The sequence below is a fragment of the Danio aesculapii genome, chromosome 24 (assembly GCF_903798145.1).
Source record: "Danio aesculapii chromosome 24, fDanAes4.1, whole genome shotgun sequence".
Taxonomy (NCBI): domain Eukaryota; kingdom Metazoa; phylum Chordata; class Actinopteri; order Cypriniformes; family Danionidae; genus Danio; species Danio aesculapii.
The window spans coordinates 306,850-321,738 of record NC_079458.1 but is presented as its reverse complement, the minus strand read 5'-3'; the positions used below and the strand labels follow the sequence as shown (position 1 = coordinate 321,738).

Here is a 14,889-nt window from a genome sequence, read left to right as displayed (position 1 = left end):
CATGCAGATCTCTGCTTTAATAAACTAGACTGGGAAGTGTGTGTGTTCAGATCGAGATGGTTATTAGCTTATAAATGATATTACAGTGCACTCACAGTTACTACATCACAAAGCATATGTACTTATACTGAATTTCTAGAGATTTCCCGGCCCTCAGAGTGTTTATACAGTATTGAAATGAATGCAATACCAACAGGCCATGGGAGACTTTTGCAATCTGAACTGAGTGGATCTAAAATTCATGTGAAGAAGAGCGATTATTATATTTTATTGTCGTAAAGATATGAATAGGAGTCATGTTTTATGTTTTATATTTTAGGTTTGGTGAATAAGTTTTACATAAATGTAAATGAACATAAAGATGCACAATATTTGATTAATCTTATAATGAAGAACATTGTGTTGCATTGCAGTTTATGATGTGAAACACACAGATGTTAGTGTTGTCATGTTAGTGTTGTTGTTGTTTACAGGACACCCGAATCCAGAGCATTTTATCTGGGAGGATTATATGAGTGACAGCGGTGCGTCTGCAGCTCCAGCTCAGGCCTTCAGCGAGGTGTGTGTGGGTCTGTGTCCATGTGTGTCTCTATACACAACCTGACAAAAGTGTTGTTGCTTATCTGAGATTTAGAAACAGCCAATAATAACTGGACTTCTAGATGATGATTGGGTATCAGAAGTGTCTTATATGAAAGGTAAAGGCCTCTAGATGAGGCTTATTTGAGCACAATATAATCTGATCATGTCTTGATTATTAATGATTTGATTAGGACAGTAAGGTCTGACTCTGCTTAGACTAAAGTCTGCTCACTGAACCTTCAATAATGTCCAGTATAGAATATGTGCTCATGCTGCAGTGGAAACAGAATGAATATTGTGTCTGACTCCATCATGAGCTTGGAGGACTGCATCCATACATCTCTGACATGACTCAAATCACTAATTAATAAAGTCATCTGGAATGGTGAAGCCGCCTCCTCCATCTTACCCCAGACGTGCTCAATAATGTTGTTGTCTGGTGACTGGGCTGGCCAATCCTGGAGCACTCTTTGCTTTCAGGAGCTTTGATGTGGAGGCTGAAGTATGAGAAGGAGCGCTATCCTGCTGGAGAATTGTCCCTCTCCTGTGGTTTGTAATGTAATGGGCAGCACAAATGTCTTGATACCTCAGGCTGTTGATGTTGATCATCCACTCTGCAGATCTCTCGCACACCCCCATACTGAATGTAGACCCCAAACCATGATTTCTCCTTCACCAAACTTAACTAATTTCTCTCAGAATCTTGGGTCAGACAGTGTTCTGAGTCTGTGTGTGTTCTTGTTCCTGCAGAGATCAGCTCACGGTTTCCAGACGCTCCAGAAGCTGGAGGCTGTGGACAGGAGAAACCCGATGCTGATCCGCGTGGCCACAATCACCGACACTGAAGACCACCGAGTCAAAGTAAGCAGAGTCACCACACACACACCATCTAATACGATATCATCGTCTGATATCACACACACTGTCTGATACGGACAGATCTGGAAGGAGATTGCGGACTAGTTTCTAATGCCATTGCATTTTCAATATGTGGATGCATAAATTCTAACATAATCCAAATGCTGTGGATTTCCACTTTGGCGATGGGGCAGTGACTGACACATTACAAATGAAAAAGCAAAGGCTGTTTGCAAATGCATTTCCTGTATTATGAGCATTGTGCATGTAACCTGCCAAAACTCAAAGAGAATCACTGATATAAACTCTTTTGCATATGAATTACTGACATCTGCACTGACACCTGTCAATCAAATGACGGGGGTGGGACTATTCTATTGGTCATGTTTGTATTGGGAAGTTACGTCACTTTCAGTTAGAGTTTATTTCAGTATCATCACTCTAGTCTTCAGTTTGCAGATAATATACTGTCATCAGCTCTGTTATTGTCATCAACTGTTGTTTATAAAGTTGAATAATAGGTTAAAAACCAATTAGTAAAGAAAAATCTATTGTTCCTGATCACATTTAAAACGGTTAACAATATAGAATAAACAGGGGAACTACCAACCTACGTCACACATGATGTCACATGGGTTCAACCGCGCATACCGGTTTCAAAAGACAAATAGTAAACACGTGGTGTTGGGCAGTAGCATGCCAAAATCAAAAGTCCAAAAACAGAAAACTTAACTTTTGCCGTACACCACACTGCTGTAATGCCAACCACAGACGTCTTTGGCTAAAGGGAGCTGAATGGAGTGAGGAGCTGATTATAAATGCTGGACTCCTGTTATATCAGGTGAGTTCCCGCTCTGCTGAATCAGACACATCACTGGTTTCTGATTGCAGTAATGATTTCAGCAGAAACCGTTCAATATGGTGAATTAAACTGCGCACACTGAATGCTCAGACTGAACTGTAAACATGTGTGTCCTCATACCCTGCTGTACAGGAGCAGTTCTCTGTCAGAATGCAGTTGTTCTGCTGGTTGATGATGACCCAGGTCTTGTACAGCTCCATCTTCTGTCCTTGTCTTTGGCTAGGCAGAACCTCTGTGTTTAGCACTACATAGTGTTGAGTCTGGTCATTATGGAGCTTTATTTCCTGCACATGACCACACAGAACACTGTAGACATCCAAACACTTGTAGGCCTTTAACTTCTCTCCTGTTAAAACACGTGGAGTTTCAGTGAGAGAGCTGTGTATTTGGGGCTGGATGCTGGATCATTTGGTCTTATCCAATATCCATTGGGAGGGTGCTATCGCTAATGGAGCTGTCAGATGAACGCCGCTCACTTTAACGTTAATTTAGCTGAATAACTGTGCTTATCACTGGGTGACGAGCTGTTATAATACGCTGAAAGCATTATGGAAATAATATATATAATATATGTAATCAATAGAACTTATTTCTAATACAATAACAAACTCTATACCGCATCGGATGTCATTCCCTCGCTGTAAATGCTAGCGCTCTCGTCTTTTTCTGCAGCCTCAATGCATGCACATCCTGAATGTTTACAAACCAGTAATTCGCCTATACAGTGTACATATAGATTCAAGATCCTGTGGTATGAGTAATTTCAGGCTTGTCTGCATGTTTTAGTGTTTTCTCTGCTCATCGTGTGTGTGTGTGTGTGTGTGTGTGTGTGTGTGTGTGTGTGTGTGTGTGTGTGTGTGTGTGTGTGTGTGTATCCTTGTGTCTCAGGTTCATTTTGACGGCTGGCATGAGAAGTTTGATTTCTGGGTGGATTCGGATCTGCCGGATCTTCATCCCGTGGGCTGGTGCTCCAGGACGGGTCACCCGCTTGAACCACCGCCAAGTGAGTGTGTGTGTGTGTATGTGAGAGAAAAAGTGTATGTGTAAGAAAATAAGTGTGTATGTGAATAAATTTGTGTATGTCAGCTAGACTTTTAAATGAAGGTTAACCTGTTAAACATACGTCCACTCATTATTCAGACCTACATCACTAAAAACCTTCATATTTTACTTCATATTTCTTTTAATCGCGCGATAAGATTCTCACATTAATGCACCACGTTAACGCCAATAACGGCCCAGCACTAATATATATATATATATATAGTACATCCAGAAAAGAATTGATAGGGCTTCACTTTTTCCACATTTGTTTATGTTACAGCCTAATTCCAGAATGGATTACATTCATGTATTTCCTCAACATTCTACACACAATCCTCCATAATGACAATGGGAAAAAAGAGTTTTTGAAATTGTTTCAAATGTATTAAAAATAAAAAGCTGAAAAATCTCATGTACGATTAAAAACATATGGCCGTTAATCTATTCTCAAAGTTGGACTGGGAGCTGGGTCTATTCTACACAAGCTGACTATCACCTTGATAGTTTAGCCCGGATGTATACCTGACCGGTGAGCCGTCTGACTAAAAAGTGCCCCTCTGAATCAAATCAGCAGGATGACCTTCTGGATCTTTCACTCACTTTGAAGACACGACTGACTGTGCTTACATGGACATCTGTAGTCTAGATATTTGCCTTAATAGACAATAATATAATGAAGGTGTTTACGTCAAGTGCTGTAATGTAAGAGTTTCCTGTAATTTTGGCTTTGTTCCTATTTACTATGATCTTCTATGTGAAGCTGCGTTGACACAATCTACATTGTAAAAGCGCTGTACAAATAAAGGGGAATTGAATTGGCTGACTGTAACTGCAGTTCTGCAGTGTCACCTTCACTCATGAACATTTCATTCATGCCCCCGTGACAAACTGCGGTATTAGACGCAAATAAGGAGTAAGGACTGGTGAGAGTGTTATAGAATGTAATAACGCACGCCGCATGGAAAGAAAAAACTTCTGCATTCTGCAGTGTGTGTGTGTGTGTGTGTGTGTGTGTGTGCGTGTGTGTGCCTGTGTGTGTGCGTGCGTGCGTGCATGTTCTCATTATGCCACACTATTAGATCACATGATAAATTACCGGCCTGGCCTGAGAGACATGAAGTTTTACTGCGTTTAGTATGATATATGAAGCTTCATTATCGTGTGTGTGTGTGTGTGTGTGTGTGTGTGGAGCCTATAATGGATGAGTAATGCTGTGTTTCTACTACAGGAGAAAATGTACCGTAGTATATTTGCAAACTAATGTGTTCATTGCCTGATTTGTGTGTGTGTGTGTGTGTGTGTGTGTGTGTGTGTGTTCTGCAGCACACACAGTGCTCTCAGACGTGAAGAGCTCCGTGAATCAGGGTGTGTGTCCGACTCCAGGCTGCAGAGGAATCGGACACATTAAAGGAGCAAAATACACCGGACACCACAGGTGAGACAAACTACACACACACACACACACACACACACACACACAGTGAGATTATTGATCAGTGTGCTCTCCTCAGAGCTACACACACAGGGTGGAGCTACAGACAGCTGTGCGTCATCATAGTGACAGATGTAAAACAGCAGTGTGTGTGTGTTGTCAGTGGTGGTCAGGTGTGTGTGTGTGCTTCAGTGTGAGTGTGTATTCATGCTTCTGTCAGTCTATGTCGCTCCTGTCTCTGTTCATCTAAAACTCCACATCTATAATCCTCTTAGTCTATGCTGACATTATCTTCAGCAGCTCAAACACTCTAATGGCTAATGGACAGACGGCTGCTTCTCACTCAGGGCTGCTGTTTATGCTAATGAGATGGAGAGATGATGGGCACTAGTGGGCGGGGCTTTCCTCCTTGTACAAAGGGAGAAAGTCAATCAAAGTGTTTCCTTCATCTGATTATAATAAACACACTTCATTCATGTTGAGCACTAGAGGAGATATTCACCTCTTATAAAAGTGAATTTTGCATCATAGGTCCTCTATAATATCTCTTCTGCTAAGAAAGAATTGGACTGTTTCATTAAACCCTCATTTACATCTAATTTGCATGCATTTGCATACAGTTTATATCAAAAGCAGCTATTTAAGCAGAAGCGCAGTGTCACGATGCAGTTTAGTGAGCAGATGAACACTGCGAAAGATGATCTTGAGTTTCTCATTTTCCAGAACAATTATCTAAATATTATAATCGCTGTGCATCTACTGGAGAAGCAGAGAGACACTCAGAGCTGTGTAAATCTGCTCGAGGTGAGAGAAATGAGGAATGCAGATAATAAATCCCTCAAACAGGAAAGCAAGATTATTACTGTTATCTGCTGACAGGTTTTTGGTTTATTTTGTGGACTTGTTTATTTAGAAAAGCAGAACATGAACAATAATAGCAAATAATAAATTAACTAATCATTTAACAGATACGTCACTGCATAGAAATTTGATGAGGAAAAGAATAATAATAAATAATGATAATAATGATGAGGTAATAAAAGTAGATTCTGTTTGTTTTTATTATTATGAAAGGTAATTAAAGTTCAGTTAATAAAGTTAAACAGTCAAAGCCTCTGAAATATAATATATATTGATATATTAAATAATAAGTGATCTATATTTTTTCAGAAAACAGTACAATCCTGTATTCAGGGTTCATGGAAAAGCTGGAAAAGTCATGGAATTTTGTCATGGCATTTTCCAGGCCTGGAAAAGTTTTGTAAAAGTGATGGAAAACAGATATCTGTATACTTGAATATAGGTTAGTTGTCTTTACTTCTTTTCTGTCCTTGGCCAATCACATACTCTCACATTATTAGTGCGGTGTAAGCATTATCTAAATCAGTTTGACATGATGAGATAACGGAGATGAACGGAGATAACCCCCAAAATGTCAATATTGCAACAGAAACTAAACTGTTGAACATATTCTTGTGGAGTGCCCCATTTATAATGTTATCAGACAACAGTTTTTATCTGGAGACACTTTAAATGAAATATCTTTAAATGTGAATCCGTCTAAAATTGTACAATTTTTATCAAAAGGAAACCTTAAAAACTGTTTTAGATATTTATCTTATATATTATCATTATTATTTATGTATTTTACCTTGTATATTATTTATTGCTGTTGATTACTTTTAATTGTTAGAATATTTTTATAATTATAGAAAATTGGTATTTATAAAACGTGGTAAAATTGATCTCTTTTTTGCCATGACATAGCCATAGAAGCTGAAATGGCAATAAAATTAAAACTCTCTCTCTCTCTCTAAATCAATTTTACACAGATAAAAATATAAATTAAAACTAAATAAATGTTGCGTGTTTTACAAGATGCTGTAATAAATTAGAACATGCGTTGTTTTTTTACCACGCATATGTAGACATGTATATTGCATGAAACATTAAGTCATGAAAATTTACTTAAGTTTTGGAAAAATCATGGAAAGGTCATGACATTTTAGTAGTTAAAGTGTGTATGAACCCTGTATAATGCTTGTTTTAGTTTTAAACTTTAATAATAATAGAGTGGCATGCTGGGTCAGTTGGTGTTTCTGTGTGGAGTTTGCATGTTCTCCCCGTGTTGGTGTGGGTTTCCTCCGGGTGCTCTGGTTTCCCCCACAGTCCAAACACATGCGCTATAGGGAAACTGATCAACAGTGTGTGTGTGGCGGAGGGGGGGGGGGGTGTTTCCCAGTACTGGGTTGCAGCTGTAAGGGCATCCGCTGTCTAAAACATATACTGGAATAGTTGGTGATTCATTCCACTGTGGCGACCCCTGATTAATAAAGGGACTAAGCTGAAGAAAAATGAATAATGAATGAATTCTTATAAAAGACCCTTTTGACATTTCCAGCTTTCTCAGACGCAGAAGTCGTTATAGTTGGGAAAACTTAGAGCACAGTGAGTGAGAGAGAATAACAAATCATTTTTTTACAATCTTATATGCTCAAATAATGAAAAAAACTCAGCGAGGATGTTATAAAGACGTTCAGAAAAAGGGAAAAATGAGACTGAAAACAGCAGACAGAGGAGAGAATAACGTCTAAATTACACTCAGCCCCATAGACGCTGCTTTAGAAACCCCTCACACAAGCGGTAATTTGTCTATTGTAATTTGACACAAAGATGATAAAATACATACAGAAATACATATAAATGTTCAAACATTTTAATAAATCTAAATATTAAAAACTTTCAAGGATTTAAGATGATGATGATGACCCTTAAACGGATCATAACAGGCTTATGAAAAGGGACCATAATAATTACAGCACTCCTTCCCCCTCGTCACTAAGTGTGAATAGGGAAGTGTAGTGATTTCAGATCACCGTCCTCTAATTATGAAAATATTTATCTCCACCGAGACTACATCATATCTTGAGATAAATCAAACATCTGCCACGTCCGCTTTAACCATTGGGATGTCGGATGTTCCCGTTTGCGAGTCGTTAAAGGCAGACTAACAGGGCCAGATGATTTCATATTGCGCAAATCAAAATAAAAGCAATTCTGCACGCCTTTAAGAGCTGACGGATGAAATACTGAAGCTGGACAGGTCAAACAGTCATATGGCCTCTGCAGACATAATGAAAAAACCTGTAAGATTACAAACTGAATTGGATCTTCTATCAATGCTGCAGGCTGAAGACCTCATATCTAAATCACAGCATGTGTGCGATGATGATGGAGAAAAGACTGGACGAATGCTTGCTCATCAGTAGGCCCACACAGAATATGCACACAAAAATCCACAGGTTTCTGCAGATTTTTAGCCCATTGAGTCTATTTATTTACTTGTGTAAATGTGTGTAAATGTATATTTATACAGTATTTAAATTAATTTCACTAATATTGTTGTGATATAATAATAATAGTAATATTAAAATGTTCATATTTTATGTTCAGTCTTTCAGTAGAGATATTATATGAGAGACTTGCCTTGTTTACCAAATAAGTGGATCTAGATGGATTTGCATTGTAAAAATTAAATACAAGTTAAAAAGAGATTATTTTTTATTTCCTACATTACGTTTTTAGTTATGATACACCTAAAATTATTTACAAAATTCTCTGCAGAAATAGCAGAAACTTCAGATTGTGTCTGGTCCTACTGATCAGTTAAGGCAAAGCATCGCCAATCAGACTATTCAGCAATCAGTGATGAGATGAGTTTAAAAATACTGCCATCTTCATAATAATGACAGGAAACAAGAATGTTTTAATACACGTTATATTGCATATAATTATATTAATTCATTTCTCCTGCTGAATTCTTCATCTTAATCGTGTATGTTCATGCTCATATTTGTAATTATAGCAGTGTGTGTTGATCTGCAGTGTGTGTTGATCTGCAGTGTGTGTTGATCTGCAGTGTGTGAGATTTCTTTGTGTTGCTGTAATTTGCATCAGTTTTTAATAAAGTGCACTGAGCCTGACGCTGTTGATCTGAGACGCCTCAAGCCTTTATTACAGTCAACAGAAGCTGAAGTAAACAATAATGCTGCATAATGTAACGTGCATATTAAAATCAGCCATCAAAACTGCTTTATTCTAGAGGCACCAGTTCAGTGTGGTGTAGGATGAGGAGTATGAAGTCACGTGTGTGTGTGTGTGTGTGTGTTGTGTGTGTGTGTGTGTGTGTGTGTGTGTGTGTGTGTGTGTGTGTGTGCGCGTGTGTGCGCGTGTGTGCGCGTGTGTGCGTGTGTGTGTGTGTGTGTTGAGCTGAAGCTCCAGCTCATGTTTGACATCAGTGTGAAATTGTCATTTTAGCTTTACTGAATCTCACAGAATAAAGCGGAAAATTGTTCATCTCAAATGTGCTGACTGAACATGATCACGGTGGAGCTGCAGGAGTCTGGAGCAGCAGGGAGAGGGAGATTTACATGAATATTTTCAGTCTTTTTTATTATTTCTGCTGATTTGTCAGTGGAATCATCAGTGCAGATAATAGTTCACAGAGCTGGCTAACAGCAGATATACGAGTAGCCAGGTTAAACCGTTAAAGTAATCTAAAGTACTTTTATGTTCATTACTTTTATAGTAAAATTCAAATTTACTCAGATTACACCACCATAAAAGTAATCTAAATCTAATCCAAAAGTAGTCAGATAACATCACTATAAAAGTAATCTAAATGTAATCCAAATGTAGTCAGATTACAGCACCATAAAAGTAATCTAAATGTAATCCAAATGTAGTCAGATTACACAACCATAAAAGTAATCTAAATGTAATCCAAATGTAGTCAGATTACACCACCATAAAAGTAATCTAAATCTAATCCAAAAGTAGTCAGATAACATCACTATAAAAGTAATCTAAATCTAATCCAAAAGTAGTCAGATACCACCATAAAAGTAATCTAAATCTAATCCAAAAGTAGTCAGATACCACCATAAAAGTAATCTAAATCTAATCCAAAAGTAGTCAGATACCACCATAAAAGTAATCTAAATCTAATCCAAAAGTAGTCAGATTACACCACCATAAAAGTAATCTAATGTAATCCAAAAGTACTCAGATTACTACACCGTAAAAGTAACTTTTATGTTCATTACTTTTATGGTAAAATCCAAATTTACTCGGATTACACCACCATAAAAGTAATCTAAATGCAATTCAGAAGTAGTCAGATTACTACACCGTAAAGGTGTAATCTAATAAAGTATATCAGTGATAGAAATGATTCTCTCCGCTTGGATGTTCACACACTGATTCAGCAGGCAGAAATGTGAATTATGTTTTTAATAAAGCTCATGCTGTGGGCAGAAGCCTGTTTGTTTATTTCGCAGTGCAGTAAACTCTATTCTTAGGTGTGTGTTTGTGTGTGACCTGAAGATCTTTTCAGCTGAGCTTCACTCCAGAAGTGTGTGTTTGTGTCCCGTTTTTTTCAGTATCAGCTATAAAACTGCATGTTTTCTGTGTCTGGAATCACACACACACACACACACACACACACACACACACACACACACACAGCACCTTTATTATTGAGTTTTTTACAGGGTCTGCTGAACGCTTGATTCTGATTGGCTGCTGACACTCTCAGTTGTTTGGTTATTGTCAGATAAAGGTACAGCTAATGTAGTTCTGGCAAGTTTAGAGCGCGTTACAGCTCCATATCACTCCACTGAATGATTAGTTATTTCACAGCTACAGTCAGACTGCACATCAAAACACAACCGAAGGCTAATAAAATAAATATTAGAAATTAAATAAATAATAATATGCCTACTGATGGATGGCATGGTGGCTCAGTGGTTAGCACTGTGGCCTCACAGCAAGAAGGTCTCTGGTTTGAGTCCCGGCTGGGTCAGTTGGTGTTTCTGTGTGGAGTTTGCATGTTCTCCCCGTGTTGGTGTGGGTTTCCTCCAGGTGCTCCGGTTTCCCACACAGTCCAAACACATGTGCTATAGGGGAACTGATCAACTAAATTGAACGTTGTTTTTAATTTTGCAATAGTCACAAAATCAGAATTGACCATGATGATCTGAATGTTAAATCCATGCAGCTTTAGAGGATGTTGTTATTACAGCACTCTCTATGTCTGAAAAGATTACTCTTATTAGTAAGTTTTCCTCTTTCTCTCTGTGTCTCAGTGCCTTCGGCTGCCCGTATTCAGAGATGAACATGAAGAAGGAGGTGGTTCTGCCGGATCGACTCGGTGGAGAAAAGCAGATCACATTCGTCCCTGTGCACTTTGTCCAGAAGACCAAACGCCTGTGTCCAGACGAGGAGGAGGAGGACGAGCAGGAGGACGAGGACCATGTGGAGAACAGGTGATGATCAGACACACACTCAAATACACAGATTCACAGTGCTGGTCATACACTGCAAAATATGATTTCTCACTCAGATTTTTCACCAAATATGTAACAGTTTTTAAGTAAAGTATAGAATATTGTCTTGTTTAAGACTATATATATATGAATTTGAGCAAAATTGGCATATTTGTTTACATGTGAAGTAGCACAAATGAAGCCACGAAGAAGTGTTTGTACAACAAAATACAGGCGATATAAAACCGGTAATCAAATGACCCTTTAATGTTTGCAAAAATAGAGCTTTAGTAAAAATAGAGCATTAGCATATATGTGTATTTGCAAGGTTTCAATGTTTAAATCAGCCACAGAAAGAATCTGCTTGTTTAATTTCGACTGTACACTGAGAGAAACCGAAAGTAAAACTAAACCACATCTACAGTGCAGTACCTTAAATGTCCAGTAGGTGCAGGCCTGTAACCAGCAGTAGATTTGGAAAAAGCTGCTTTAGGATGTCCAAATCTGATCATGTGATCAGAAATCGGGCCTGATCACGTGGTTTCATCCCAAGCTTTTATGGTAAAAAAAAACAAATCCAAATATTGTCAGATTATGCCAGCATATAGAGTAATCTAAATGTAATCCAAACGTAGTCTGATTACTTCAGCTTCAGCTAATCAGTTTTGTTCAATGCAAAGTGTTATTTTTCATGAGTCCAACATCCAGCTGAGCAAGAAAACACAACCTGATGTGAGTAAAGTCATCTCTCACCACTGACCTGCTCTGTTGTTGTTACACAGAGAAAAGATTTTACAAGTGACTTTTATACTAAATATTGCATTTTATTCTTGAAACAAAAAATGAGCAATAAAAGGGTGTAAAGCACCAAAAGCGGCCCTTATTACAGTTCAATTTAAAAGACTAATTAGGATATTGTTGTTATCTTTGAGTTTTAGAATGCACTTTATAACAAGAGAGGCCAGAATAATCATAAAGCTCTTCATTATTATCATGTTTTCATTTTTATATTATTCAAATGGCCAGATTCAGGACAGATGAATGTGCTGGCCTGTTACTTGCATAATAAATGACAATAGGCAATCGTTTATAATTGAAAAGTTGAACTCGTGCTTTTTTTCTAATGATAAATGATCTAGTAAATGTATTTAGAGTTGTTTTTTTTCATATTTCTTTATTCTAAATCTTTAGGAAATGTTTTTGGGACATCCAAAAGTGTAGTTCTGATGAGCATCCCACAAGCTAATCCAGCACCAAAATAGTGCTAGTGTGTAGAGTATATTACCTGATGAACGGATGAGTAAATGAGGAACAGTGTTTCTCTCTGGTCTGCATCTGGGGTCCGTCAGTGTGTGTCCGGAGGACTCCTGTCAAACACTGCAGATGTGTGTTTCCGCACATTGTTTGTTTTTAAAAGTCTGCAAATCTTATGTTCATAAGTGTTTTTATTTAACTCGCATGCATGGGTCGTCCCCCCCACCCCCCCTCACAGATCTCTCATCTACAGTAATATTCTCTCCAGAATGCTTTACAGTAATATATCTGTGCAGATACACTCACCGGCCACTTTATTAGGCACAACTGTCCAACTGTTCATTAAATCAAATTACTAATCAGCCAACCACATGACAGCAACTCATTTAGGCATGTAGACATGGTCAAGAGGATCTGCTGCAGGTCAAAGCGAGCATCAGAATGGGGAATAAAGGGGATTTAAGTGACGCTGAACGTGGCATGGTTGTTGCTGCCAGACGGGCTGCTCTGAGTATTTCAGAAACTGCTGATCTACTGGGATTTTCACGCACAACCATCTCTAGGGTTTACAGAGAATGGTCTGAAAAAGAGGAAATATCCAGTGAGCGGCAGTTCTGTGGGCGCAAATGCCTTGTTGATGCCAGAGGTCAGAGGAGAATGGCCAGACTGGTTCCAGAAAGGCAACAGTAACTCAAATAAGCACTCGTTACAACCGAGGTCTGCTGAAGAGCATCTCTGAACACACAACACGTCCAACCTTGAGGCGGATGGGCTACAGCAGCAGAAGACCACACCGGGTGCCGCTCCTGTCAGCTAAGAACAGGAAACTGAGGCTACAATTCACACAGGCTCACCAAAACTGGACAATAGAAGATTGGAGAAACGTTGCCTGGTCTGATGAGTCTCCATTTCTGCTGACACATTCGGATGCTCGGCTCAGAATTTAACCTCAACAACATGAAAGCATGGATCCATCCTGCCTTGTATCAGCGGTTCAGGCTGCTGGTGGTGGTGTAATGGTGTGGGGGAGATTTTCTTTGGGTCCATTAGTACCAATTGAGCATGGTGTCAACGCCACAGCCTACCTGAGTATTGTTCTGACCATGTCCATCCCTTTATGAGCACAGTGTCTCCATCTTCTCATCTCAGACTGGTTTCTTGAACATGACAATGAGTTCACTGTACTCAAATGGCCTCCACAGTCACCAGAGCTCAATCCAATAGAGCACCTTTGGGATGTGGTGGAACGGGAGATTGGCATAATGGATGTGCAGCCGACAAATCTGCAGCAACTGTGTGATGCTATCATGTCAATATGGAGCAAAATCTCTGAGGAATATTTCCAGTAGCTTGTTGAATCTAGACACCAAGGATTAAGGTGGTTCTGAAGGAGAAAGGGGGTCCGACCTGGTACTAGTAAGCTGTACCTAATAAAGTGGCCGATGAGTGGAAATTAGATTATTCAGTACCAAAGACAAAACTGATGAACTAACCTAACAAAATAAAACTGAAGATCACAGTGCAAACATTACTACACACACATTTATATGCTGGAAAAAATATTACTTTAAATTTTAATAAACAGGAAAAATCAAGAGAAACAAAAATAAATGAACCTAATATAATAGTTAAATATATAAAGGTTCTGTCATATGTTATGATGTAATAGAGAAAATCTGCAGCTCTGTGTAGTGAACACATTAGTCAAAGAGCTGCATGCAGACGGACTGTGTTTATTCAGGAAATCTGGGGTTCAGCTCAAACTCACATCAGTGTTTGCTCCGTGGTTTCTGTCTGTGTGAGTCGAGCGATGCTTCACGAAGCTGATTGTGTTTGTTTGCAAAATGCTGGATTTGGTTGGGAAATATTGGTAGAGATTACTCTCAATAGATTGTGTGTGTGTGTGTGTGTTTGTGTGTGTGTGTGTTCCCTCAGGATGGCTGTGTCTCCGTATGAAGCTGCTCCTCGTCTGCGTGGTCGGCCGTCGCTGCTCAAGAGAGACCTGAAGGACGAGTCTCTGAAAACACTCGTCAAGAGAGGACGATTAACCAGCAGGTGTGTGTGTGTTTGTGTACAGATAAACTTAGTATAAATCGGTTTCCATCACAAATTGTGTGTGTGTGTGTGTGTGTGTGTGAGGAATGACACACAGGTCTGTCATTGCTCTTCCTTAATTAGACAGAAAGCTTTCAGACTTTTCTTCTCCTTTGCAGTTTCTGCTCAGGTTTGCTCCTTACTGTCCAACACTCATCATCAGCTGATCTTCAGCATCTCCACAGCGATAACAGCGCACACACACACACACACACACACACACACACACACACACACACGTCCAGCAGATGAGAACACACACTGCTGACACGCACTATTCTGGAGCATTTCTGCCTCATTAACAGGAGGAGTGACAGAGTTCAGATATTCAGAATAAAGCATGAGCACATCTGAGACTCCAAACAACATACAGTACACCTGAAAGAGCTTCAGAAACTCTCAGAACAGCTGCATAACAACCACACTGAACACGCTAT

The 14,889-nt window shown here is 39.1% G+C and overlaps 1 protein-coding gene across 2 annotated transcripts in view; it reads left to right on the top strand.

Annotated features, from left to right (window-relative positions):
• Nucleotides 1-14,889, top strand: part of LOC130218204 (lethal(3)malignant brain tumor-like protein 4) — a 64,580-nt gene that overhangs the window by 32,010 nt on the left and 17,681 nt on the right. For both annotated transcript variants that reach the window (XM_056450333.1, XM_056450332.1), the window contains exons 11-16: nucleotides 474-559; nucleotides 1,333-1,443; nucleotides 3,191-3,305; nucleotides 4,670-4,781; nucleotides 10,925-11,104; nucleotides 14,294-14,413. In XM_056450333.1, coding sequence (XP_056306308.1) covers nucleotides 474-559; nucleotides 1,333-1,443; nucleotides 3,191-3,305; nucleotides 4,670-4,781; nucleotides 10,925-11,104; nucleotides 14,294-14,413 — 724 coding nt within the window. The remainder of the gene's footprint in view (nucleotides 1-473; nucleotides 560-1,332; nucleotides 1,444-3,190; nucleotides 3,306-4,669; nucleotides 4,782-10,924; nucleotides 11,105-14,293; nucleotides 14,414-14,889) is intronic.